The sequence below is a fragment of the Sciurus carolinensis genome, chromosome 2 (assembly GCF_902686445.1).
Source record: "Sciurus carolinensis chromosome 2, mSciCar1.2, whole genome shotgun sequence".
Lineage (NCBI taxonomy): Eukaryota > Metazoa > Chordata > Mammalia > Rodentia > Sciuridae > Sciurus > Sciurus carolinensis.
In genome coordinates, this window is record NC_062214.1 from 90495401 (window position 1) to 90521316 (window position 25916).

Sequence of the window (25916 nt, forward strand, 5' to 3'; positions counted from 1 at the left end):
TGTGTTCTGCAGTTACATTTTATGAAAAATACATATTTTTTTAAATACATATCTTTAACCAATAAAATTATGTTTCTTGAGAATCATGTACAGTAAGAGCCCTTGTGAACAGAGTCTGAGGGAGTAAAATTCATTTTTCTCATTGGGTGTAATGGTAAATGAGATTGGGCTGAACATTTTACTAATATTTTCTTTTTTTTTGCTACATATATTCACTGATATATATATATATATTATTATGACATTTTAGCAAGATTTTAATGATTTTTTGCCCTTTTGTTCATATTTTTATTGGTGCATTGTAATTATACATAATAGTGGTATTCATTTATTCCTATATGCACATAATTATATAATTTGGTCAGTATCATAATTTTCTATTTATAGATTGTTGAAAATGGGATTTGAGGAAGGTTCAAGGTATTATGCTTAATTTTTACTTAACTTTTGAAATAGTATAAGAATTCTTTAAAAATGGTGTATCATCCTGTACCTTTTGCAGTAGGTTGATCTGTGACTTTTATTTCTTAAATGAAATAGAGGATCACCTGCTAAGAATAAGGAAACACCAGAAGAACTGTACAGCACTGTTCAGTATTCTGGTGAATTAGGAGAGCACATATTTATAATGGTACTAGTTGTAACATTTTTTTTTTATCAGTACTCAGCAGCATAGATGATCAATTGTAAGATTTACACACAGTAGAGACTTTGGCTGAACAGTGATAGAAATTATAGATTATGAAATCTAAGCAGAGTAAAAAAGTAAAGACGGGAAGATGCAGAGAACCCTCCTAAGATGATGAAATCACAGAACAAATAAAATGAGAGTGAATGAATGATAGCTGGAAGGGAAATAAAGTGTCATTATATTTTACCGCAACTGCCTTGCTTATTTCTAAAATATGCAGGAAGTCTGAAAACATATAGCTGGTGACTAATTTATGGAAATGAGATTAGCTCTTTTATTGAAAAAGAGAGCTGAAGATGTAAACCTAAAGACATTAATTTCATTTTAATTTACTTGTTCAGTGGAAGGATTCAGTGTTGCCAAAGATGAACATTATAAAGAAAAATACATTAGGAATAAGTATTACAGATAAGTAGACAATGTTTTCTATGCATTTTTGGCAAATATAATACAAAGAACATGGGCTGGGGTTGTGACTCGGTGGTAGAGCCTGGCACATGTGGGGCACTGGGTTTAATCCTCAGCACCACATAAAAATAAATAAATAAAATAAAGGTACTGTGTCCATCTACAACTAAAAATATTTTAAAAAATAATAATGCAAAGAACATTTTCTCCCCGAACAAGATTTCCCATAGGCCCCAGCATTTTAGTATGTATTTCCTAAATACCCACAGTTTATCTAATCCTCAGGGTCCCTTTAAGTTTTGCCACTTGTCCTGAAATTATAGAGAAAGGATCAACTTCAAAATTATGCTAAATATTTTAGGAAAAGTTACTTTAAGACTTAAGTAAATATCACATTACTAATCAGACTTGTAATTTATTCAATTATACCTTATAAATTCTTCATTTACTTCTTTATTTGGTGGGTTATAATCTTTTGTATAATTTTGATATTCAGATTTGGTCAGTAGGAACCTTCCCTACAAGATAGCTTCTGTATTCTTTCTTTTTAAAAATTATTTTATTTATTTATGGATGTGGTGCTGAGGATTGAACCCAGTGCCTCACACATGCTAGACAAGCGCTCCACCACTGAACCACAACCCCATCCCTTCTGTATTCTTTTGACATATTCCTATCATTCATTGACCATTTCCTTATTTTCATGTTCTAGGCTCATATTGTTCTCTATTAGCTGCCTCAGCTCTAAAATTAGCCATTTCTCCAAGGATTCCTAGTTCCTTTTACTTGAGAATGGTATATGTCAGATGTGTTCATTGCTATTGGGTATTGCTCCCCATAGGTTCTGTTAGTGGATAGAGATAGTAATTATATTATTGCTATATTTATCTGTGTGTGTGTGTAAAAAGTCATGAGTTTACTTTGATATCTCTAATGCCTATTCATCACCACATGTTTCATTCTAGGTTTTTCCTTTTCCATTTTAAAATTCTTATACTGAAAAATTTGACCATAATTGTCCTCAATATGTTACCTATTCAATCACTCTGCCTGTATATAACTACTCTCCTATTGCTACTCTTCTTACTCTATTTGGGTCCCCACTCTGTACCAGACTACTTCCTTCATATGGATGCCATCCTCACCTTGTGCATGTTCCAACATATCATGCTGGATTTTACTTTCCATGCTTGGACTCGAACCACCTGTGCTGCCTTCCTCACTCTTTTCAGGATCAGACATACTACACTGTCCCTCCCCCATCCCTATGTATTTTTGTTTGTGAATTATGTCATACTGATCTCTTTTTTTTTTCATCATATAGATCTTAAACAAACTTTAGTGAGTTTGTGGGTTTTTTTTTGGTACCAGGAATTGAACCCAGGTGCACTTAACCACTTAGCCATGTTCCCAGCCATTTTTTATTTTTTATTTAGAGACAGGATCTTGCTAAGTTGCTGAGGCTGGCTTTGAACTTGCTATCCTCCTGCTTCAACCTTCCAAGTCACTGAGATTACAGGTGTGCACCCCCGTGCCCAGCACTTTGGTGAGTTTTGATAAATGCATTTACCTGTGGATATTCATCAGCCTAGTGTTATCTTCCATTAAATCCCTACCTTTCTCTGGGCAAACACTTCTGGTTCTTTCACCCGGGCTAACTTTTCCTATTTTTGAACTTTATATAATTGAAATAACAGATACGTCTTAATAATTGTGGCTTTAAAAAATGTTCTGAAATTAATAGATTTACTTTGTATTCTGATATTTTTTATTGAAGGAGGAAAACACATAATATAAAATTTACCCTGGTAACCATTTTTAAGTGTACAGATCTGTAGGGTTAATCATATTCACATTGGTATGCAACAGCAATGTTATATATTGCTTTAGAATTTTTTCATCTTGCAACACTGATATTGTATATCTGTCAAACTCCTAATTTCCACTTTTTCCCAGTCCCTGGCAACCACCTTTCCAATTTGTTTTCATGATTTTGACTACTCTAGATATTTCATATATGTGGAATCATATAGAACTTGTATGATCTTTTTGTACACTTTCCTGTGTATTTTAAGATTGTTTTAGCTATTTTGTGTTCTTTGCTTTTCCATGTTCTTTTTTCTTACATTATATGTGTGTGTATGAAAGATTATATACATATATTATATACATATATAAAATTATATACATATATATAAAGATTATTATAGCAGTTGCAAGAAGTGTTAGTTTCCTGGTTGCTATAACAAAATAGTCACAGATTTATTTTGCGGTTTCCATATATACTTTTTAATCAGTTTTTTAATCCCTCTAACCATACTATATTGATTTTGATAATTTAAATTCCTTAAATTTGTCTTTAAGGAAGACTGACATCACAACTTCTAATCCATGAACACACCTTCCAGTCCCTCCAATTACATAAATCTTTAATTTCTCTCAATGGTAGTTTATAATTTTGAGTATAAATGTTTTGTTTTGTTTGTTTTTACAATGCTAGGGATTAAACCCAGGGCCTCACACATGCTAGGCAAGCTTTGTACCCCTGAGCTACATCCCCAGTCCTATATGTGTTATATAAATAGATTCCCAAGTACTTTTAGTCTCTTGGGTGCTGTTTTTAGATGAAATTATTGCTATTTTTAATTTTTAGGAACAGTTTTAGGTTTACAGAAAAATTATGTCAAAAGAACAGAATTTCCATACTCTTACACTCTCTTTCCTTCTCTCTCTTTCTCTCTCTTTCTCTCTCTCTCTCTCTCTCTCTCCCCCCCTCTCTCTCTCTCACACACACACACACACACACTTACACACACTTTATTTTTCCCTATTAAAATATACCATCAGTGTGGTACATTTACTACAATTGATGAGCCAATTATCAATATAGAATAGTTAGACTGCCTGGAAAATCTGTGCTCCAACCATTCATCCCTGCATCCTTCTGTCCCCTTTCTGCCAGGCAACCGCTGATCTTTTTACTATCTCCATAGCTTTACCTTTTCCAGAATGTCATCAAGTTATAGTGCTTAGCCTTTTTATATTGACTTCTTTCAGTTTGCCATATACATTTAACTTTCTTCCATGTTTTTTGGTGACTTACTCATTCTTTTTTTTAAATTGCTAAATAATATTTTGTTGCATGGCTTTACCACAATTTGTTTATCTGTTGACCTATTAAAGTATCCTTGGTTTTGAGGCTTTTTTTGATAATTACAAGTAAGACTGCTATAAGCATTTATGTGCAGGTTTTTGTGGGAACATTAATTTTCAATTCATTTGGGTAAACTCCAAGGAGTGTGGTTATTGAATCATCTGTAAAAATTGTGTTTAATTTTATAAGATTGTTAAAATTCCTTCCAAAGTGATTGTACCATTTTGCATTCCCACCATTAATGAATGAAAGTTCCTGTTACTCTATATTCTTCTCTAAACATTTGGTGTTGTCATAGTATTTTGGATTTTCACCATTCTAATAGGTGTATAATAGTATCTCATTTATTTTAATTTGCAATTCCCTGGTGACATAGTATTGAACATCTTTTCATACACTTATTTGTCATCTGTTTATCAGTTGGTGAGATATCTAATTTACATCTTTTGTCCTTTTTTTTTTTAATTTGCAGAACAAGGGATTGCATCCAGGACCTTATGAATGCTAGGGGAGCACTCTACCACTCACTTCATCCCCAGCCCTTTTTATTTTTTGAGACAAGGTTTTACTAAATTGCCCAGGCTGAAATGCCCCTGCTTCAGCCTCCCAAATAGCTGAGATTACAGGTGTGTGCCTCCACGCTTGGCACTTTTATCATTTTTATCACCAGCAAGATATGACTTTTGATTTCAAAAAATATGTGGAGTTTCATACTTTAAAAAATATCTCATCTTTTCTTTAATTCAGGCATATCTAAATTAATGGGAACCACTAGAATTGAGGTTTCTTAAGGAACTTGCTGGTCTGATTCTAAAAATTCAAATATGGATTCATCACGGTGTGAAACATGTTTAATAAATAAGTTAGAAGTTATTGCCAAATGGTTATTCATTAGAAAAATAAATACATATACATACTTACTGCATTTATATAATTTCTCTACTTTTTTTTTTTTTTTTTTTTTTTTTTTTTTTGGTGCTGGGGATTAGAACCCAGGACTTTGTGCATTTGAGGCAAACACTCTACCAACTGAGCTATATTCCCAGCCCCTCTACTTTTTTAAAAGTGGAATAAAAAGGACTAGAAATAATATGAGATAGATAATAATGTTAAAAAATAAGCATAGTTCGTCTTTTGCTGCTGTCTTTGGAAACCATTTTTTAATGTTAAAGTATTGCTTAATTTTTACTTTGAGTATTAGTTGACCTCCTTCTTAAGCTGACTTTTTTACATGTTATCAACTAGTTACTGTAAATAAACTGTATAATATATGTAATATTCTTTGTGTGTGTGTGGTGCTGGCGATTGAACCCAGGGCCATGTGCATGTGAGGCAAGCACTCTACCAAGTGAGATATATCCCCAGCCCCCAAACCATATCATATTCTTGTGAAGTAGAAATCCTAACCCATCTTAATACTGAATTTAAGTGAATTAATATTAGCTTTTTGATAGATGAATTCTAGTTCTCTATTGTATAAATATTTGATTGTGTTGCTGAAATTTGTTTTGTTACTTGAAGAAGTCCAGCATAAGTATTACTTAATATTTATTGCGTACTACTTTAAGTATATGTAAGAAACTAAAGGTGATATTATAGTATCCCTAAGTTTAAAAACTTATAATCAAATTAGATATTAGAGTATGTATAATTATAATCTGATACATGGTGGGTGACAGATGACTGATAGAGGCAGTGGTGTTTCTAGTGTAAATGACAAATCGGTTGTAGAAGATGTCACCCAGGAGTTAAGCTTTGAGTCAAACCTTTAATGCAAATGGAAGAGTTAAGATGCCATTCTAGATATAAGACTAAAACATGTATTTATGTTGCAGTTTTTGTTTTTCTTGTACTGGGGATTGAACCCAGCACCTTATGCATACTAGACAAGTACTCTTTCACTGAGCTACATCCTTGGCCCTATGTAGTAGCTGTTTAAACAGAGGATTGAGATACAAGCTACAGAGTTTGTGATTGGGAACCAGAAATTCATTTTGAGCAGTGGGTGGTGATAAAGAAATAGGATTTTAAGTCAGGCTTGGTAGTGCAGGTCTGTAATCCCAGCTACTGGGTGTGTATTGTGGGTGTAGAGCTGAAGCAAAAGGGTCACAAGTTGAGACCAGTCAGGGTAACTCAGCAAGACGCTGTCTCAAAATAAAATAAAGCGTTGGAGATGTAGTTCAATTGTAGAGTGCTTGCCTAGCACATGTGAGGCCCTGGGTTCAATTCCCAGTATTGAGGAAGGAGGAGGGAGAGAGAGAAGGAAAAGAGGGGAAGGTTGAAGGAAAGAAGACTTTTTTAAAAAAAATTTTTGGTTGTAGATGGACACAATACCTTTATTTTACTTTATTTATTTTTATGTGGTGTTGAGAATCGAACCCAGTGCCTCACACATGCTAGGCAAGCACTCTACCACTGAGCCACAACCCCAGCCCCAGGATTTTAAAAAAGAATCATTAAGTTACTTTGGTTTCTTAAATGAGAGGTGCCTCATTAAGGTAGTATTGAATATTATTAATCTTTCATAATTATTAATTAGTGCTAATAATATCCCATGCATAGATTCAAAAATTATCACCTTAAATGAATTTTTGCCATGTTTGTGGGCGGTACAGTGATTTTTCTGTTCTACATACGGATGTTATGTCCCAAGCTGAATGAAATTTTTGGCATTTTAGAGGTCTTTCGTCCAGCATGTTCTGTATATTTCTTAATATATTCAGGTCTACCTGGACAGGAAGGGCTGTATGTGAGCACTACTGTTACATGAGTCTAAATGCAAAGGATGAAGTTAGTGAAAAGCATTATAAAAATCTGTTTAAAAGCAGTAAACAAATGAAAAACATGAAGAGGACTACACAATATAGTATAGTTATCAAATCTTAAGAAATGAGACTATTATACTAGTGATACTTTATGAGAATTTGGAAGTTAATCAAATACTCATAAATTGAATAGATAGGATAAGACATATCCTGTTTCCTCAGTTTATTACATAAGAATGTATAGGGTTGGGGTTATGACTCAGTGGTAGAGCACTTGCCTAGCACATGTGAGGCACTGGGTTCAATCCTCAGCACCACATAAAACTTAATAAATAAAACAAAGGTATTGCGTTCATCTACAAATAAGAAAAAAATTTTTTCCAAAAGAAAGTGTAGCTGCCAGTGTCTCATATAGACATACTCCCAAAATTGAGATGAGCCTATAAAGCATTTTAAGTTTTCTCTTTTCTTTCCAATATTGTTTGAGAGATTTGGATAAAAGACAAAGATAGTCAGAGTATATTGGATATAGTTGAACATAAGAGAAAGAATTGAGGAGAAATACAAATTTATAATATTGTTCATGTAGGAAATCTAGTAATTGCTAACCTTGTCTCAAAATAAAATGAGAGTAAAGCAGTAATTTTAACTACTATAATGAAGCAAGCAGATTATATTCTTGTATTATGTACCCACTTGTACAGTCAGCTCTTAGCTTTCTACCTGTGATTGTACTCTTAACATCTAGTGTCCTCAGAAATCTTATAGTCTAAATATTTTTCTCTGTTATATTCTGGTGATGGTAACCAAGTAATTGTTTTTTTTTTTTTTTTTTTGGTACCAGGGATTGAACCCAGGGGCACTTAATCACTGAGCTATATCCCCAGCCCTTTCTTATTTTTTTATTTAGAGACAGGGTCTTGCTATGTTGTTTAGGGCCGTACTAATTTCTGAGGCTGGCTTTGAACTTGCAGTCCTCCTGCCTTAACCTCCCAAGCCACTGGGATTACAGGCGTGTGCCACCGTGCTTGGCTAAGAGATTATTTTTAAATATGAAACATAAGCACGGGTTTAGCACATGAATGGTGACAATAAGAGTATTTTGTTTTCTTAAGGGCATTGAGTTGAGAAAACAGAATTGATTTTCCTCTTCTCACACCTTAATAATCAACATGGAAGACTTCTGTGATCCCAAAAGGTATAGGGATTTCTTCCCACCAGCAAGCAAGCAAGATTTCTGCAGCAGTGGACACTATCTAGCTGTCCTTGTCCTAATTCAATTCAATTCTGACACAGACAGGAGATAGTATCAGATCCCACAGGTTGAGAAAACAGTTGCCAAGATGGTCCCCTTCTCCCACCCTTCAGATGCCATTCCTCAACCTGTTTTATCTCTGCTTCTGAGTGACTGGCTATAAATAGGCCTTCCCACAACCCCTTCCTTGGGTCCATTCTATTAAGTGAGTCACAGAACTCAGGGAAAAGTATATACTGGTTTATTATAGAGAATAGTACAACGGATATGCAAGGAGAGATACATAGGATAAGTTATGGGTCAAGGGGTACAGGATTTCCCTGCTCTCTGTAGGTATGACACCTTTCAGGAATCTCCCAGTCTATAATTATGTTAATAGCTATCCAGAAGTTCTCCAAGTTTTGTCCTTTGTCTTCTTTATGAAGACTTCATTGTGTAGGCATGATTGAAGTGTGGACAACTGTGCAGAAATTTGATTGGATAAAAGCATATGATCTTATGTTAATAATTGACAGTGGGGAAACCCAGCAAGCCTGTCTGTTCAGATTCTTTTGCCTCTCTGTGCAGCATTCTTTCTTGCCAGATATGGGGCAGAGCCCTTTTTCAAATGAGGGTATTATGATCTTCTATGAAACAAGATTGGTCAGAAAATGTCTTTATGGTCAGCACCTCCACAGTAGGAGCAGGGGAACTGGCATTGGAGAATAGATATGCTCTGGGGTATTTATGGTAGGACCCAACTTCAGAATTGGCAAGAAGATAGGTTGTGGGAAGTTCTAAGAACTCACAGTGTAACTTGCCTTGGGGAAAAGAAATTCTAGTTTTTATGGCTTGCCTTGGGGAGAAAAAGGAGCAGGTAAAGGAAGGCAAAGGGAAGGTTATATTTTGTTTTCTGAGGCCTGCCTGTGAGGTCTAAAGCACCCTCACATTATTTTGATGTCTTAGGAAGTAACAAGAACTGCAGATATAGCTCGGTTGATAGAGTGCTTGCCTAGCATGCACAAGGCCTTGAGTTCAATCCCCGGCACCACCAAAAAAAAAAAAAAAAAAAAAAAAAAAAAGTCTTTTCAGGAAATAACAAGGGCTACTGGAGTAATGAACCAGAAACCATGGACAAAAACCAAAACATAATATTACAGATATTCACATGGATTATCAATTATAGCATCAGAATTATCTCATTGTAAACTTTTGTGTTAGATTCAGCTCAATTGGGAAACTGGGGAAATCTGGTAGGGATGAATGTTACGTTTAAGATTTTTTAGTTTCTTGGCTTTATTTTCTCTTTGAGGTTCTGTAATGGATTTCCTTTAGGAACTCTGTCATTGCATACTAAATCCACATCAAAACTAGACCAAAAGTTGAGCTTTCCAAAGCTCCAGTCTATAGCTACTTAGTACCAATCGGGTTGGGAAATACCTTCCTAGAAGTAGTATATGTTAAATGGTAACATTTTGAATTGCCTAAATGCTGCCAGTGCTTGATAAATGATGGAATAGGAAAGAGAGGCAGTGAGTGAGTAACCTCATTTCTGGTTAAATTCTAGATAAATTAAAAAGAAGAGAACTTGTAATTAAATTGTCCACATTTTATTTAACTTGGCCGTGACCTCATTAGATCTTTCTTTTAACCTGTGATGAGAAAGCCAACAAATACTTTGTATTTGGTCATAGGTACATTACTAGAAGAAACCATTTTATGGTAAAGGCTTGTGTGTTCCCTTAGTTTCCATAGTTTGCAGCCCACTGAGCTTATGTTAACACATGAATAACTTAATCCAGATGGTTAAACTGTTGGAGGATATGAAACCAAAACCTATTTCAGGAAGCTATCCATTTTGTTCATCTTTGGATAGGATCCATTCTAATTAGTAGTGACTTTCTCAGTTTGTTTTAAAATTTAATTTTTAACTGCATGTTTTCTTGATTTTTACCTAGGTTACAAAATGTCCTCCTATGCTTGAGACCTACAGACTACATGTCCTACAGGAACTAATCAATGGTTTTTCATCTCCTGGAGATACATTAGAAACATAAATATGGTGCCAAAAGAACTTCTTATATTTCTCTGACTACGGTTTATTTGGACATACTTTTATATTGAAGAGAGGTATACACACTGAGGCTACTCGTTATACAGAGACTTTGTCGTGTAGGATCATGGACCATCCTAGTAGGGAAAAGGATGAAAGACAACGGACAACTAAACCCATGGCACAAAGGAGTGCACACTGCTCTCGACCATCTGGCTCCTCGACATCCTCTGGGGTTCTTATGGTAGGACCCAACTTCAGGGTTGGCAAGAAGATAGGGTGTGGGAACTTCGGAGAGCTCAGATTAGGTAAGAAATCGGATCAGTGGCTTCCACTAACAACAATTGCTATAATAAGCTTGGTATGTTTCAAGACAACAGTTTATAGTTTTGTGGGAAGTTTCTCTTAAGTAGGTCCTGTCGGTATAAGAAATAAAGGATTCGTGAAGGGGACTATGGTCATTATGAGTCATAATTTTATTGTTCAAGGTCTATGTGTGATAGGCTTTAAATTTTTTCAATAATTCTGAGACTTTATGATATAAGTATAGATGCACCCAAGTTATCAATAAAATCCAGATTCTGATTTACATGGTTTAGATAGAGCCCTAAATTCTGCATTTTTAACAAATTCCCACCTAATGCAGATGCTGTTGGTTCTCGAATCACACTTTTAGAAGGTAGTAGGGCCTTGCTTTAGTTCAGACTCTACCATGAAAAGAGAAGAGTTAATTCTTCCTCAGTAATACCCAGACTTAGTCTGCAAGAATCTATATCCCATATAGAGAAGTTTTCCATTACAGAGTTTCTTAGAGTTCCCAACATTAAGATTGAGTTAGGACTCCAGGGAGAAATCATGCAATTTTATTTCCCAATCAAGTGTTAATCTGCGGGTGAAATAATAAAACAATGACAACAACCAGTTTGAAGATGAGATTGAGAAAAAGGTATATAGGGTATTTATATACATTTTAATGAGCCATCCTATGTGAGTGGACAAGAGAAAATAATGACCTTATGAATGGGCTCAGCTTGGAGAATGTAAAAAGTAGCCCCTTTTAGGCTTCATAGCTGTTGGGGCCCTACAAAGACTTATTTTAAGAAACTTTGACCCTTGGAGAAAAGGGAGAGAAGGAACACAAGATGACTATTGTTTGATGATGCCTCTGCTGCTTCTGATGAACTTGCAAAATATGGAAAAAATCTTACCTCTGATCTGCCTTAGAGAGTCTTAGGGAAACATTACTATACTAACCAGAGATCACTGGATACAAGAATTGAGTTTAGTGATACTGAGAATGTGTTTATTTTACTGGTGGAAAGCTTGCATTCTGGAATTTTAGGACCTTACTAGGATACTGAAAGGGTCTTTATATTTAGAGAGTTGTTCTTGTTCGAGTGAGCAAAGCCAAGCAGATGCTACTGAGGAGTAAGATGTGTAATTTCACACTGGTTGACTTCCTAGCAACTACTCAGTTGCTTTAGCAACTAGTTTCACAAATATTCATTTATGTAATGGACTGACTTTGTTTTACCACCACAGTAATACTTGCATTAAATAGGTTATGGCATAAATATCCACAAAGATACTGCTGAGAGGCAGTTCCTAATGCTTATCAATTTGTACATTCTTATATTGTCAGAAACTTTTAATTTCTGTGAAAGTGAAGAAAAACCTTGGGTAGTGAAACTGGGAATTTATTTAATCATTGAGATCTAGATTTGTATTACAAGTTTACATGGGAATGGAAAAATTCATTCAGTTAAAAGGATATATTTGTAACCCCTATGTATTTTGAAAGAAGAAGTCTTTATTTCCTCCAGTGAATCTAGATAATCTTTATTACTCACTTTGACTTGTCTTGTAATTAGTGGAAAGAACTTATTTTTCTTTGAAAGGGGTTTTATTTTTGTGTGCTTATGTTTTCATTAGTCCTGGGACCATATTTTCACAACATTATATCTAGCAGTACTTCTAATCAGCAGAAACCAGGAGAGGTAGTTTGAGGACCTTTTGGCATCTGCCCAACAGTAGAGTGGACTGTGAACCCCATTCCATCCATCATTCTCTTGCTCTGCTATGAGAAAGTAAATGATTGTGCAGACAACAGAAATAGTAGACTAGAAAATGCCAAACCCAAGCAGGTGCTGTGAGTCCTTCACCATGGCTCCACCTACGAAGGCCCTACTTCTCCAAACTCATTTCCTTTTTTTTTTTTTGGTACTCAGGATTAAACCCAAGGGCATTCAACCATTAAGCCACATCCCCAGTCCTTTTTATTTTTTATTTTGTGACAGGATCTCACCGAAGTTTCTTAGGGCTCCCCACTAAATTGCCAAAGCTGACTTTGAACTTATATTTCTCCTGCCTCAGACAAGTTGCTGGGATTACAGGCATTTGCCACCATGCCGGCTCCCTTCTTTTTCTAGACATATTGTCTCTACTGTCTCTCAGATAGCCAAGTGTATTCTTTTTAGTTGCTTCTGCCTGCAGATTTCTTTTCCTAAAATTACCTTCTCAAGGAAATCTGTGACTTTTTTCCTATTACTGTTTAAAGTGGCATGTATCTCCTGTAAGCACCCTCAGTACCATCAGACTGCTTTTTAAAATTCACACATTGATCAGTATTTGTAATCTTACTGTTTACCTTTTAATGGCCTCTTCCCACTTGAATATAAGCCTCTCAGGAGCAGGACTTCTCTATGTATTATTTACTGTTATTTGTGGAATAAATGCTAGCTAGAAAAGAGAAAATTAAAACATGGTTTTCTTTGTGTTCCAGGTATTTATGGGTGGTGGTAGATAGTGACCTTAGGGTTTTAGGTATACTCATGGCTTCCAGACAGAGAACCAAAAAAAAAAAAAAAAAAAAGTAATGTGCAGTACATTTTGGTTCTCTGCAAATCTGTTTGCCCCCTACCATTTAACAGTCGTTTTTTGAATATTTACTAAAACTAGACTTTGGGAAGCTTACAAATAATATAAGATGCAGTTTCTGTTGGGTGTGGTGATGCACACCTGTTAATCGAAGCAGTTTAGGAAGCTAAGGCAGGAGGATCATTGAGTTCAAAGCCAGCCTCAGCAAAAGCAAGGTGCTAAACAACTCAGTGAGACCCTGTCTCTAAATAAAATACAAGGGCTAGGAATGTGGCTCAGTGGCCGAGTACCCCTGAGTTCAATCCCCAGTACCAAAAAAAAAGATGTAGTTTCTTTCACTAAGGATACATGGTGTAGTAGTAGAGAGGGGGAAAAAACCAAACAAACAAAAAACAAATTATAATACAAAGTAAGAAGCATTATAATAGATTTTATGAAAACTACATTGACCCAGGTGCAGTGCTGCATTCCTGTAATCCCTGTGATTTAGGAGGCTGGGCCTGTAGGATTACAAATTTGAGGCTAGCCTCAGCCACTTAACTTGATCCTGTCTCAAAAAATAAAAAAGTTATGGGGATGTCCTCCATGGTAGAGCTCACTTTAATTCAGGACATCCCCAATACTAGGGAGTGGGGGAACACTGGCAGCAAAGGTTAATGAATGATTCACAGAGGAGGTATCATTTGATAATAGGACAGGTTTTCCACTGGTGGGCATAAGGAAGAAGGACTCTCTCTGACTGCGGGATGAACAAGCACTAAGTGTTTGGAAGGTACCCAGCATATTATCAGAGCAGCATCTAGTTATACATGATAGGGTCATAGGATGTGAAGTGCATGTTAGGCAAATTGGGACCAGATTGTGAAGTGTTTACATGATATTAAAACATTTGAACTTTCTCCTATAGACGGTGTGTTGGAATCATCAAGGGTTTTACAATAGAGGAGTGATATCTTGTTTTTATTCTAGAATGAAAGTAAATTCAGATAATAGTACAACTAGATCATATAGGAAAGAAGTTGATGCTTAAAAGATTTTGTTCTAATTGTGGTACTTACTGCATTGTATTTTCTCCTGTTTCTCAATTCTAAGATATGGTTGAGAGAGGCAACACTTTACTTTATTAATCTTTATATCTCCAACTCCTTTCACTGTGCGTGATATGTAGTGGGTGCTCAAAAAATGTTTGTTTGGCTGAATAGTCCAGGTCAGAAATGGCAGGGCCTTAGTTCTTAGCTTAGCTTTCAGAATGGCAATGACATGGACAAAGGAAAAGGTAAATATAAAATTTCAGGATACAATTTATTCACCAGTTATTATAGTGGACAGAGTCAAATGTGACTAAATTTGCCATCTTCGGGAGACAATATGATTGAAGAAACCTTTAATGGAGTTAGGAAATATGCATCTGGGATTGTGGTGGGGAAGGGCAGGTAAGGTAGAGTTTGTGAATATATTGACTTTGAAGAATGTGTGGCACATATGTAGCAATGTGTATCAGATTTATAAAGTTTGGATTTGACATAAGATTAAGAAACTATCACCATGTAGGTGTTGATGAATTCAGGATCATGGGTACTGAGATGATACTTTGTAGAACTTTTATGACTGGGAGAAAAAGGGATGCTGGAAGAGGAAATATTTGAAGAACAGGGAAGTTGATTGATTATTGCCTTTCTTTTACTTTTGTTTAAATATTTCTGAGATATTTCATTTATTTAACAGGAAAAAGAACACACAGAATTAATTACCTGCCTTTTTAAAAGTGAGCCACGTGTATTTTGTAATCAGAGAAAATAAGTAAACAAAGCCAAAGAGTTTCCTTTAAAGCACATTTTTAAAAGAATAACATGCCTGTTGCCAAAGAGTTAAATCCTACTTTAGAAGTATCTCCATAGATGATCACTTATGATTTAATTTTCCAGAATTTCAAAATGTATATTAGCATGTATTTTAGAAATGCAGTCAAATTGTGCTATAAACCTGCTTTTTTATCACTTCATACATAATGAACATCTTATTCCAACTTAAATGTGGATAATTCATTTTTGATATCTGTATATTCAATAATTGATTTAGCTAATCTCATTATACATATAAATTATTTTCCTTTTAAAAATATTCTAATAAAGACTGAATTGAGCATCCCTGATATTCTTAAGCTAAATCCTACTCTGGGGTACTTTGAGTCAAAGGATATGTATATTTGCAGTTTTGTTACACATAAACCAAAAAGCCTTGCATGTAATTTTAATAATCTTGATATTATCCTTGTGAAGTAGAATAGGGTTAGAGAATGTTTTTTGCTTACCTACAAGAAAATAGAGGCACAAAGAATTGACCCTCTTTGTTCTTTTCCATCTTTTATATCTGATTAATGATGTAAAAATACATTAAGCACAAAGTGGGTTTGAGGTGCACATCTGTAATCCCAGCTATTTAGGAGGCTGAAGGCCAGCCTCAGCAACTTCAAAAGACTCTCTCAAAATAATATTAAAAAGGGGACTGGGATGTAGTTCAGTACCTCTGGTTTCAATCCCCAATACTACAAAACAAAGCAAAAAAAAAAATTACCAATGAATATTATATAAAGCATTTGGTTTCATATTATATTCCACAAAGTCTTAGAACCTCTATTTCTCACACCAAGGGACTAGGAAAGGAAAAGTAACCATGTAGAACTCTCCATATTAAATCTAAAAATTTTCTGTACATTGAGTTTTCAGTAAGATTTTTTTCCTGAAAGGTGTGGTTCTGCTGTTTTAACTTTTATTTAAATTGTTCATTTTAAAGAATATAGGTTTAAGATAAAAGAAAATTTAATGGTGTTTCTTATAGACCTTGTAAAATCAAATGCTTTTCATTAATAGTTTCTTTGGAAATATTAACATTTTAAACAAAACTTCATCTTCCAAAAATTCAGCCAACCCACTAAATATAAACGGTACATTGTGCTGTTGCAATATGAAGTTTTATTTTAAATTTGCAAGTTTTTAGGTTCTGTGGATGGAACAAACTAAAACAAGTTTTCGAAGTCTTTTCCTTCCTTTCCTTTTCTTGAAGTCAGATTGTCTTTTTGAGTTTCATTTTCTTCCTCTGTAAAATAAAGATAGTAATATCTACCTTACAGATTTGTGGTAAAGATCTAAGTCAGATAATATATGTCCACTTAAGGCAGTGCTTGATACACAATTTGGATTTTATACATAATATGAAACTCTTCCAAAACTTCGGTTTTGGTTTTTTTTCCCCAACTTTGTATGAAGAAAATTTTCAGTCTTCCAAAAAAGTTAAAAGACTAGGATGTTGACTCTCCATCATACATTGTCACCTAGATTTTACCAGTTGTCAAAATTTTGCATGGTGACATGTATATGTATACATATGTATGTTAGATTATGTGTATATTTAAATTATAGAACTGACAAACATTTTTTCCCTAGTAAGGGAAGTCTTTTTTTAGGTTTCTAGTTTATAGGTGTGTGATAGATTGTATCATTTGTATTATTCCACAATATGTTGTGAAGAGATTCAATTTTAATTACAATTCCAGACAAAATGGATTTTAAATTTCTTATGAACATCAAATGTATATAAAATTCTTATTTCTAGTAGTATCATAGTTCAAGTTTCATATGGAATCATACTCCAGTTTAACTCCAACACAATTTGTTGGAGTTAAAATAGCTTTAAGAGATCGCAAAAAAGAGTGCTTTCTGCCAATAGTGTAGTTGATCAAAAACCAAGAGTAAAGAGTTTCAATCACATTTACTGAAAAGCAGTCTGCATCATGTTGTTGTGATAATTTTAGAAGTGTCACAGATATGATACTTTGAGGATTATATGTTGGCATCTTGGCTAGTTATCAGGAGAATTTAGTAGTAGAACTTCCATACTTGCTAAAACAATTCAGAATTGTTGAGCAGGACTATGAAACGGATGGTTATGGGCACCAAAAGTGTATTAAAAAAAGATGATAATGAGGTAAATTCAGAATCAGTATTTCCATGTGGTCAATCATATAACCTAAGGAGAAAACTGAACTTAAATTGTGTACTTTTCAAGAAAAAGTCAAAGCTCTTAACAAAGGAAGTGAAGTTCACTGCCAGCCATTGTAGTCTTTCAAAGACATTTAATGTGAGATTAATCCATTTTTTTTTCAAGCTGGGATTACTAAGGCAAGAAAGTGCCATAGATATATTTTTTTTAATGATTGATTTATTTGATTTTACTCTTAAATTATTCTTAATTTAAAATCTATAATACATAGATTTTAAAGTCCTCTACAGGCAAGTGGTTTGACTTTTAATCATGTTCTCTATCTTTATTATTTTCAACATTAGTTATTCTTTATTGATTTCTTCACACATGCCATCTATACTAACATACATACATTTGCCATGTTCTCCCAATATACATTGTCATATTTTTTATTACAATATTTTCTACATTTACAGTATTATGGCTCTGAGACTGTTTACAGCTGAGCCTTCAGAGCATAGTTGTATTTCCTTTTTAGTATGACACCATCCTTTCTTTCAAAAGAATTATGAACTATTCATATTTGATTTTTAAAAAATGCTTTTTCTTATTTATCTACATACCTTTCATTAATTCTTCCCCTAAAGTCTCCAAAAGAATTATAAAATTTCTATATCAGTAGGTAATCCATCATTTAGATTCCTTTTTTCTGCTATATATATCTCAGCTCGAAGTCAGTTACTATTTGTCTATTCACTTCTCATCTTCTAACATGTTGACATGTCTAATCTGTTTTTTCCTCACCTATTCTCTTTGTCCTTGTTTCTTTTGTCATTTCAGTGGGGGTTGGGGAAAAGAATAGAGCTTAATGCCTACATTTTATCTGTCATGCTAAAGTATATGTCTCTCTATATTATGCCTTTTCTCTTCACCAAGGCATTTATTTAGAACTTTTGTGATATTCTGGTAATGTGTAGAAATGTAAACTGAGTGATAATTAAGTTGATTTCTAGTTCTGACCATCTTTATCAAAGAGAATTAGTTAATCGATCATTGCCATCACTGGTGCTGAACAACAGAGTACTGATGGATCCTATACACAACGCCATACTTTGGATGTGGCAACAAATACTCTGCTTAACAGGATCAAAGATTCAACGTTATCTTAAATAAGCAATGAGTTGAAAGAAAGTCCTAACTGTGGTTCACAAACTACAGTTCAATGTTGTACTATTCACTTTTGGATCCGATAACTTGATAGCAACAGTTCACATGAAAAAAGATGACTGTAAATTTAATGAGAGACAAGAATGGTCCTGGGCTTCCAAAAAAGTTGTGGTAACTTTGACTGACTTAATAGATACATAAAGTTCAGATCAACTAAGTAACTTAAGTTTTAGACCTGTAAAAACCCTTAGTAGCCAGGCACAGTGGTGCACACCTGTAATCCCCGTGGCGTAGGAGACTGAGGCAGGAGGATCACAAGTTCAAAGCTAGCCTCAGCAAATCAGCGAGACCCTAGGCAACTCAGTGAAACCCTGTCTTTAATAAAATATGAAAAGGGGACTGGGGATGTGGCTCAGTGGTAAAATGCTTGCCTGGCATGCATGAGGCCCTGGGTCCAAATCCCCCAGAACCAAAAAAAAAGAACTGGGAATGTGACTCAGTGGTTGAGCGCCCCTAAATTCAATCCCTTGTCCCCCCACCAAAAACAAACAAAAAAACCCCTTAATATTGCCCAGTTCAGTCCAACTATTATAATTCTGAAGTTGAGATAAATTATAAATTAAATAACTTGGTTCAGGAAAAATAACCAGCTCACCACAGAATTGGAACTAGAACTCAGATCTGGCACATCCCAAACTCATTTCTGTTATACCACGTAGTCTTACCCCATTTACTGATGAAGCATGCAATTGAAAAACCACATGCTGAAGTGTAGTGTTTTTTAACATTAAAATAAATCTCATTACAAGCGTCATAATCATTGACATTTAATTAATTACCTATTACCAGAAAAAGATAAAATATAAAATGATCACTAATGACCTCACCTTTGAGTAACACTGTTTAGTTTCTGTTGTATACTACCCCAACCTTTATCTTTAGAGATTTTCCAGGAATTGAGGAGAAAAAGAATCAGTAAATTATTGCAAAGTACAAATTCTGAAATTTAGAGTAAACCAAGGTGAAGGATATTATAAACACTGCACTATGTTCAAATAAAGAACTACTTGTGGATTTCCATTAATACTTTGCCATTTACTCATTTAACAATTTATATTGAGCATCTGTGTTTTGGCATTTAGTTAGACCCTGAGGGTACAAAGATTATATGTAAGACATGGACCCTACTCTCATAGAGTTCACTATTTGGAGAATTACACATATAACTATCATGTAGTCTACTCAGAAAATAATTTCTTTATGTATACAAGGATGTAATGGTGACTTAGAAGGAGAGAGTGGTATTTCAACTAGAATTTGCAAATGCCAGAAAATCTGCACAAACATACTTGAGTTTAATCTTCAAGGCTGGTATTGAACACTAAAGAAAGAAGTCCAGGGTAAGGGGAAGAACATTCTAAGAGGGAAGGATCAGTACCATACAAAAACTTGGAAGTATGAAACACAAGAAAATGTAAAAAATGCCAGTGCTACTTGGAGTGCATATTGCTAAAATGTATGTAGTGTTCAGTGTGGAGAATTGGTTTTGGAAAATGAGGCTAGAGATGTGAGCAGAACCTGTTCTTGAGCAGCTGTGTTGGCCATAGTATAGATTTTGGACATTATTCTGTATGCCATGAGAAAACTTAGAAGGAATTACATGTTATCTTTTGGCCCCCTCACTCCCACTGAAAAAATAAATTAACTACAGTAATTTTACTCTCCCTACCCCCAAAAGGCAAATTTTATGTATTTTTTTAAAAATGTGAAGCAACCAGTTTATCCAGCGGTACTCATATCTAAAGAATAATGAGCACTCCTCCAGTTTGTTGGAATGGCAAAAAGCTGAGACAGTAATGCCTTGTGATTTAAGTGACTCTAAAAGTGTTTCTTTGGTTAAAGGGCTTTCCCGGGTAGTTTGGGCTAATATTGTATTGTAAAACTAGGAGTCAACATGTTAATACCTAGCAAATGAGGCTCTTTTTGAACTTGTGATGCTATTTTTTATACTTGTTAATCTTTTTTTTTATAATAAACATGAATTAACCTAAATGATGATTAAATAATTTAGATTTGAGCATCTAGATAACAGATTTAGAATAATTCCAATTCATGAAGCTTTTGGTGTTTTATTTTTGTTTGCTGATTTGGGCATTTCTGTTGGGGTGTAGACAGTATTATAACCTCATCACAAGAACTTTGGGTAAAGTCTTTGTTTTGTTGTGTGTGTATATTTATGTATGTATACTTTCATATAAACAAAATTGGAGATATTTTCTGGGTTCTGGTGTCACTTATTGTCTGGGTTCTGCTTTTTTATTTGCTAAATTCCTATGTTTCATTCTTATGCTTTTATTTATTTACATTTTCATTCATTCATTTATTCATTTGTAATACTGGGGATTTAACCGAGGATGCTTTACCACTTAGTTACAACCCTGTCCCTTTTTAATTTTTATTTTGAGATAGGGTCTCATTAAGTTCCCCAGGCTGACCACACACTTCCTCTTACCTCAGTCTTTAGGCCCATTTTTACAAATATAATGGCTTTTTTTCCCACCCCAGTATTGAGTATTGAACCCAGGGCCTTGCACATGTTGGGCAAGTGCTCTGCTACATCCCCAGCCCTATCACATTCTATTTCTTGATGTGGGTTACTAGAGCTATTAACCATAAACTTGGGTTTCCAGTTACATCTAGCTTTTAATTTTTATTTTTTTTATTTTTTAGTTGTAGATGGACACAGTGCCTTTATTTTGTTTATTTAGTTTTTTTTATGTGGTGCTGGGGATCAAACCCAGTGCTTCATGCCTACTCAACCACTGAGCCACAACCCCAGCCCCATCTAGCTTTATTATAAATAAATAGCACAATAAACATTTTCATGAAAATAGATTATTATCAGAAATATGCCTTTTTCTGTGACTTGGATAACTCAATTTTGGGTAGAAAATATATATTGGGCAGGAAATTTACATATCCATGACAAATATACTTTTCTACCTTTATTCTACCCTAAAATATTCATGTTTAAATGTAGTCAAGGCTAAATGTAGAATTTTGCATGAAAATTTATATAGAGCATAAGTTTGTAGTAACATAAATTAGAATTATAAATTACATTTGCTGAAATTTTTAGCTGTGTTATAGTAAAACTAAATATAGTAACGTTGTGTTAACAAGCTCCAGTTCTCTGGAACAAAACTGAGGACTAGGAAACAAACCAAAGCAATACTAAAAATAAAAAACCTCTTAGCAGCCAAAATAGATTGTTAAGATCTATGTTCTCCCAAGTTCCTGTTCTTTAGACTTTTAGTCTGGTACTTACAGCCTCTATGTTCTGTTCTTAATATACATTTCTAATAAGCTTATTCATTTTTCTTAGTCTTCTATAGACTAGAAAAACAGAAGGAAACGGATATTAATAATGCATCACTGACAGACTAATAACAGTAGAGAGTACAAATTACACAAAGGAGAACAGTGTAGGCAGAATAGCCTTACTTACCTGATTAGCCCCTTAGAGCATTACTCAAGTGGTGAAATATAAATTATTATTCATATTGACCAAATTTATCAAGAAAAAAAAAGTCATTATTTTCTTTCTGAAACTTGGAACTTTGGAAACATTTTTATTTTAAATGATATTCCTTTTTAATTCTCAATGAGGAGGTGTCACTTATTTGGAAAATTCACTTGTATAAAATAGCTTTAGTTGATATTGAGGTAATACTACTGAATCAAAAGACATAATACTTTGTGCTTCTGCAATACATATGAAATGATATATATCTAATCTAAAAATGAAATTAAAAAGTTATTTATAATAGTATCAAAAAGAATAAAATATTTAGGGCTGGGGTTGTGGCTCAGTGATAGAATGCTTGCCTCTACCCAGTGTTCATTTTCAGTGCCACATAAATAAGTAGAAAAAAAGTATTGTGTTCATCTACAACTAAAAAAATAAATTTAAAAAAGAATAAAATATTTAGGGAATAAATTTAACAAAATGAGTGTAAATTTTATGCTCTGAAAGCTGTAAAACATCTAAGAAATTAAAGAAGATTGAGGTTGAACCCTTACCTCATACTGTGTACAAAAATGAATGCAAAATAAGTCAGAGACTAAAAGTAAGAACTAGAACTATAAAAGTTTTAGGAGGAGGCATAAGTATAAATCTTATTGCCCTCACATCCAATCCATGACAGTGGATTCTTAGGTATGACACCAAAAGCCCAAGTAGTAGAAGAAAAATAGATATATTCAATTCATCAGAATTAAATAATTTTGTGTTAAGAAAAGAACCATCAGTTAAAATGTTCAGTGAGCTAAAAGAATATGTAAGGAATGAACTTAGAAGATACAGGAAGTGAAAGATCATTTCAATAGATGGAGATTCTGAAAAAGAACTAAACAGTAATCCTGGAAATGAAAGTTTCGATAAACCAAATTAAAAATTCATTGGAAAGCATCACCAGTAGATTAGACCACTTTAAATATAGATTCTCAGACTTTCAAGACAGTATATAAACTTGAAAATGAAGTTGATAATAAAGATGTTAAGGGACCATGACCAGAATATTCAAGAAATGTGGGATAACATTAAGAGACCAAATTTAAGATTCATTGGGGGTAGAAGGTTGCAAAGGAATGCACAATTTTGTCAGTGAAATAATAACAGAAAAATTTCCTAATCTTAGGAATGAGATGGGAATTCAAATACAAGCAGCATATAGAACCCCAAATAGGCAAGATGAGAAAAGATCCTCTCCAAGCACATTATAAAGAAAATGACTAATATACAGAATAAAGGACAGAATTTTATTTTATTTATTTATTTATTTATTTGTTTATTTATTTTATTTATTTATTTTTTTAACAGATCCTGCCTCTGGATTTATTTATACAAACAGCACAGGAGGACACCAGTCCCCATATATAGGGGCTTAGGGGTCACACCAGTCCTTCTGTCCTCACATTCACAGAGGTTTTTATTAAGGAGCCTTTGCAGGGACCTGGGCACCCTTGGGGGCGGGAGCCGGAGCTGATGCTGATACTGGAGCTGGAGTTGTAGCCAGGGTCTTGGCTTGGGCTTTGGCCTTTGGCCGACAGAGCCTGCGTTCCCTGGCCATGTGGGCACGAGCATGCTTCCCATGCTTGGGATGGGCAAGCAAGGCAAGGCGATCAAGTTTGCAGCTGGCACCCTTTGGCATCTTGGGCTTAACCTCCTTAGGCTTTACCAGGGCCTTGACAGCCTTAGCACGTGCACTCATGGCCTTGGCGTTGTTTGCCTGCATCTTTTTCAGGCCCTTCTTGTTGTGCTTCTTGGCAAAACGCATATTTCTCAAGAACTTGGGGTCTACCCCCTTAAGAGATTCATATCTCTGTGATCGGGGTTTCTTGATTCCATTTCTGTGCCATTTTCGGGATTGGTTGTACGTGGTATGGTTCTTGGACTTGGCCATGTCTGCACCGTAAGCCGCTGCTCCCAGAGCGGTTGAGACCCAAGGACAGAATTTTAAAAGCTGCAAAAGAAAAATGGCAGATCACATTTTCAACTGAGTTTTTTGAATACAGACTCTGAGAGCCAGGAGGGCTTACATTGATCAAGCTCTGAAAGAAAAGAGGTGTCAACCAAGACAATAATATCCAGCAAAACCATCCTTCAGAATTTAAGATGAAATAAAAACCTTTCATGAGAAGCAGAAACTAAAAGAATTTGTAAGCATTAAGCATTAGAAATAAAATTAAAATGGCAGGAAATAAAAGTCATCTCTGCATAATAACACTGACTGTAATGGTCTAAATTCTTCAATCAAGACATAGATTGACAGATTGATTTAAACACAAGACTCAACCATATGTTGTTTGCAAGAGATTCACCTTACAGACAAAAGCCTGAAGATGAAAGAATGGAAAAAGGTATACCATGCAAATGAAACTGAAAACAAAGCCAAAATTAATGAGAAGAGACAAAGGTCACTTCCTGCTGGTTAAGGGAATCATTCAACAAGAAGATATAGTGCTTGTAAATATTTATGCCCCAAACAATGGTGCTTGTATGTGCATAAAACAAACCCTTTTTCGTATAAATCAGATAGACGACAATATAGTAATACAGGGTGATTTCAATACCCTTCTCAGCCTTATATAGGTCATACAGACATAAACTAAGTACAGACTCTTCTGAACTGAAAAAATACCTAACAGAAGTCTGTAGAATATTTCATTCATTAACAGTGGAATTCACTTTCTTCTTAGAAGCACATGGAATTTTCTCTCAAATAGGTCATATTTTAAGGGCACAAAGCAAATTCTAGCTAATAATAAAAATAAGATAATTCCTTACATCCTATTAGAACATAATGAAATGAAATCAGAAATCAATGACAAGATAAAAAACAAACCATTCCAACACCTGGAGATTAAAGAAACACTTCTGGATTATAGAAGTAATCAGAGAAATAAACATTCTCAGAAATAAATTAAAATAGAGATACAACATATCAAAAATCTCTGGGACAGCAGAAAGACAATTCTAAAAGGAATGTTTATAGCACTGAGTTCCTATGTTAAAAAAATAGAAAGATACCAAAGAGTATAATGTTACACCTCCAGGTACTGAGGAGCAGGGACCGATACCCAAATTAGTAGAAGGAAGGAAATAAGATCATAGCTGAAGTTAATGAAATTGAGAATAAAAAAAATACAAAGAATCAGCGAAACAGAGTTGGTTCTTTGAAAAGATACAAGATTGATAAAAACCTAGCCAAACTAACCAAAAGAAAGATAAGACCCAAATCAACAAAACTAGAGATAAAAGAAAGAGATATAACTACAGATACTTTTGAAATCCAGAGGATCATTGGAAATTATTTTGGAAATGTACCTCCAATAAGCTAGTATATCTTGAAGATATTGACAGATTCCTAGAGCAATAAGACCTACCCAAATTGAACCATGAAGATAAATGAAAACTTAAACAGACCAATATCAAGCAATGAAATTGAAACAGCTGTTAAAAAGTTTTCCATGGGGCTGGGGTTGTGGCTCAGTGGTTGAGTGCTTACCTAGCATGTGTGAGGCACTGGGTTTGATTCTCAGCACCACATATAAATAAATGAATAAAATAAAGGTTCATCAACATCTTCAAAAAAATTTTTTCCAGTGACAAAAAACTCAGGATCACATGAATTCTCAGCTAAATTCTACCAGAACTTTATAGAAGAACTAATGTCAGTCCTCCTCAAATTATTCCATGAAATAGAAAAGAAGGGAATACTGTCAAATTCATTCTTTGAAGCCATTATCACCCTGATCCCAAAACCAAAGACACATCAAAGATAGAAAACTTCAGACCAATAATCCTGATGAACATAGATGCAAAAATCCTTAATAAAACGTTGGCAAACTGCATTCAATAACATTTTCATCCCAGGGATGCAAGGTTGGTTCAACACAGAAATTAATACATATAATTCATATAAATAGGGTTAAGGAGAAGAATCACATGATTATCTCAATAGATGCAGAAACAGCATTTGACAAAATCCAGCACCCCTTCATGTTTAGAACACAAGAGAAAC

At 34.5% G+C, this 25916-nt stretch overlaps 2 protein-coding genes across 9 annotated transcripts in view; one reads left to right on the plus strand and one right to left on the minus strand.

The window, feature by feature from the left end:
- The window catches only part of Csnk1g1 (casein kinase 1 gamma 1), a 165441-nt gene that overhangs the window by 43341 nt on the left and 96184 nt on the right, over positions 1–25916 (plus strand). For all 8 annotated transcript variants that reach the window (XR_007106393.1, XM_047535731.1, XM_047535725.1 and 5 more), the window contains one exon: positions 10211–10613. Coding sequence is in view for 7 of the 8 variants with exons in the window: in XM_047535731.1 (XP_047391687.1) it covers positions 10433–10613 (181 nt within the window). In the remaining variant the exon portion in view is untranslated. The remainder of the gene's footprint in view (positions 1–10210; positions 10614–25916) is intronic.
- On the minus strand, positions 23310–23829 carry LOC124971867 (60S ribosomal protein L29-like). The gene has a single exon (XM_047535793.1). The coding sequence runs from the start codon at positions 23793–23795 to the stop codon at positions 23325–23327; it is 471 nt and encodes a 156-aa protein (XP_047391749.1). The 5' UTR covers positions 23796–23829; the 3' UTR covers positions 23310–23324.

Coding starts and splice junctions, on each gene's coding strand:
- LOC124971867 (XM_047535793.1), bottom strand. CDS start 23,795: ATGGCCAAGTCCAAGAACCATACCACGTACAACCAATCCCGAAAATGG.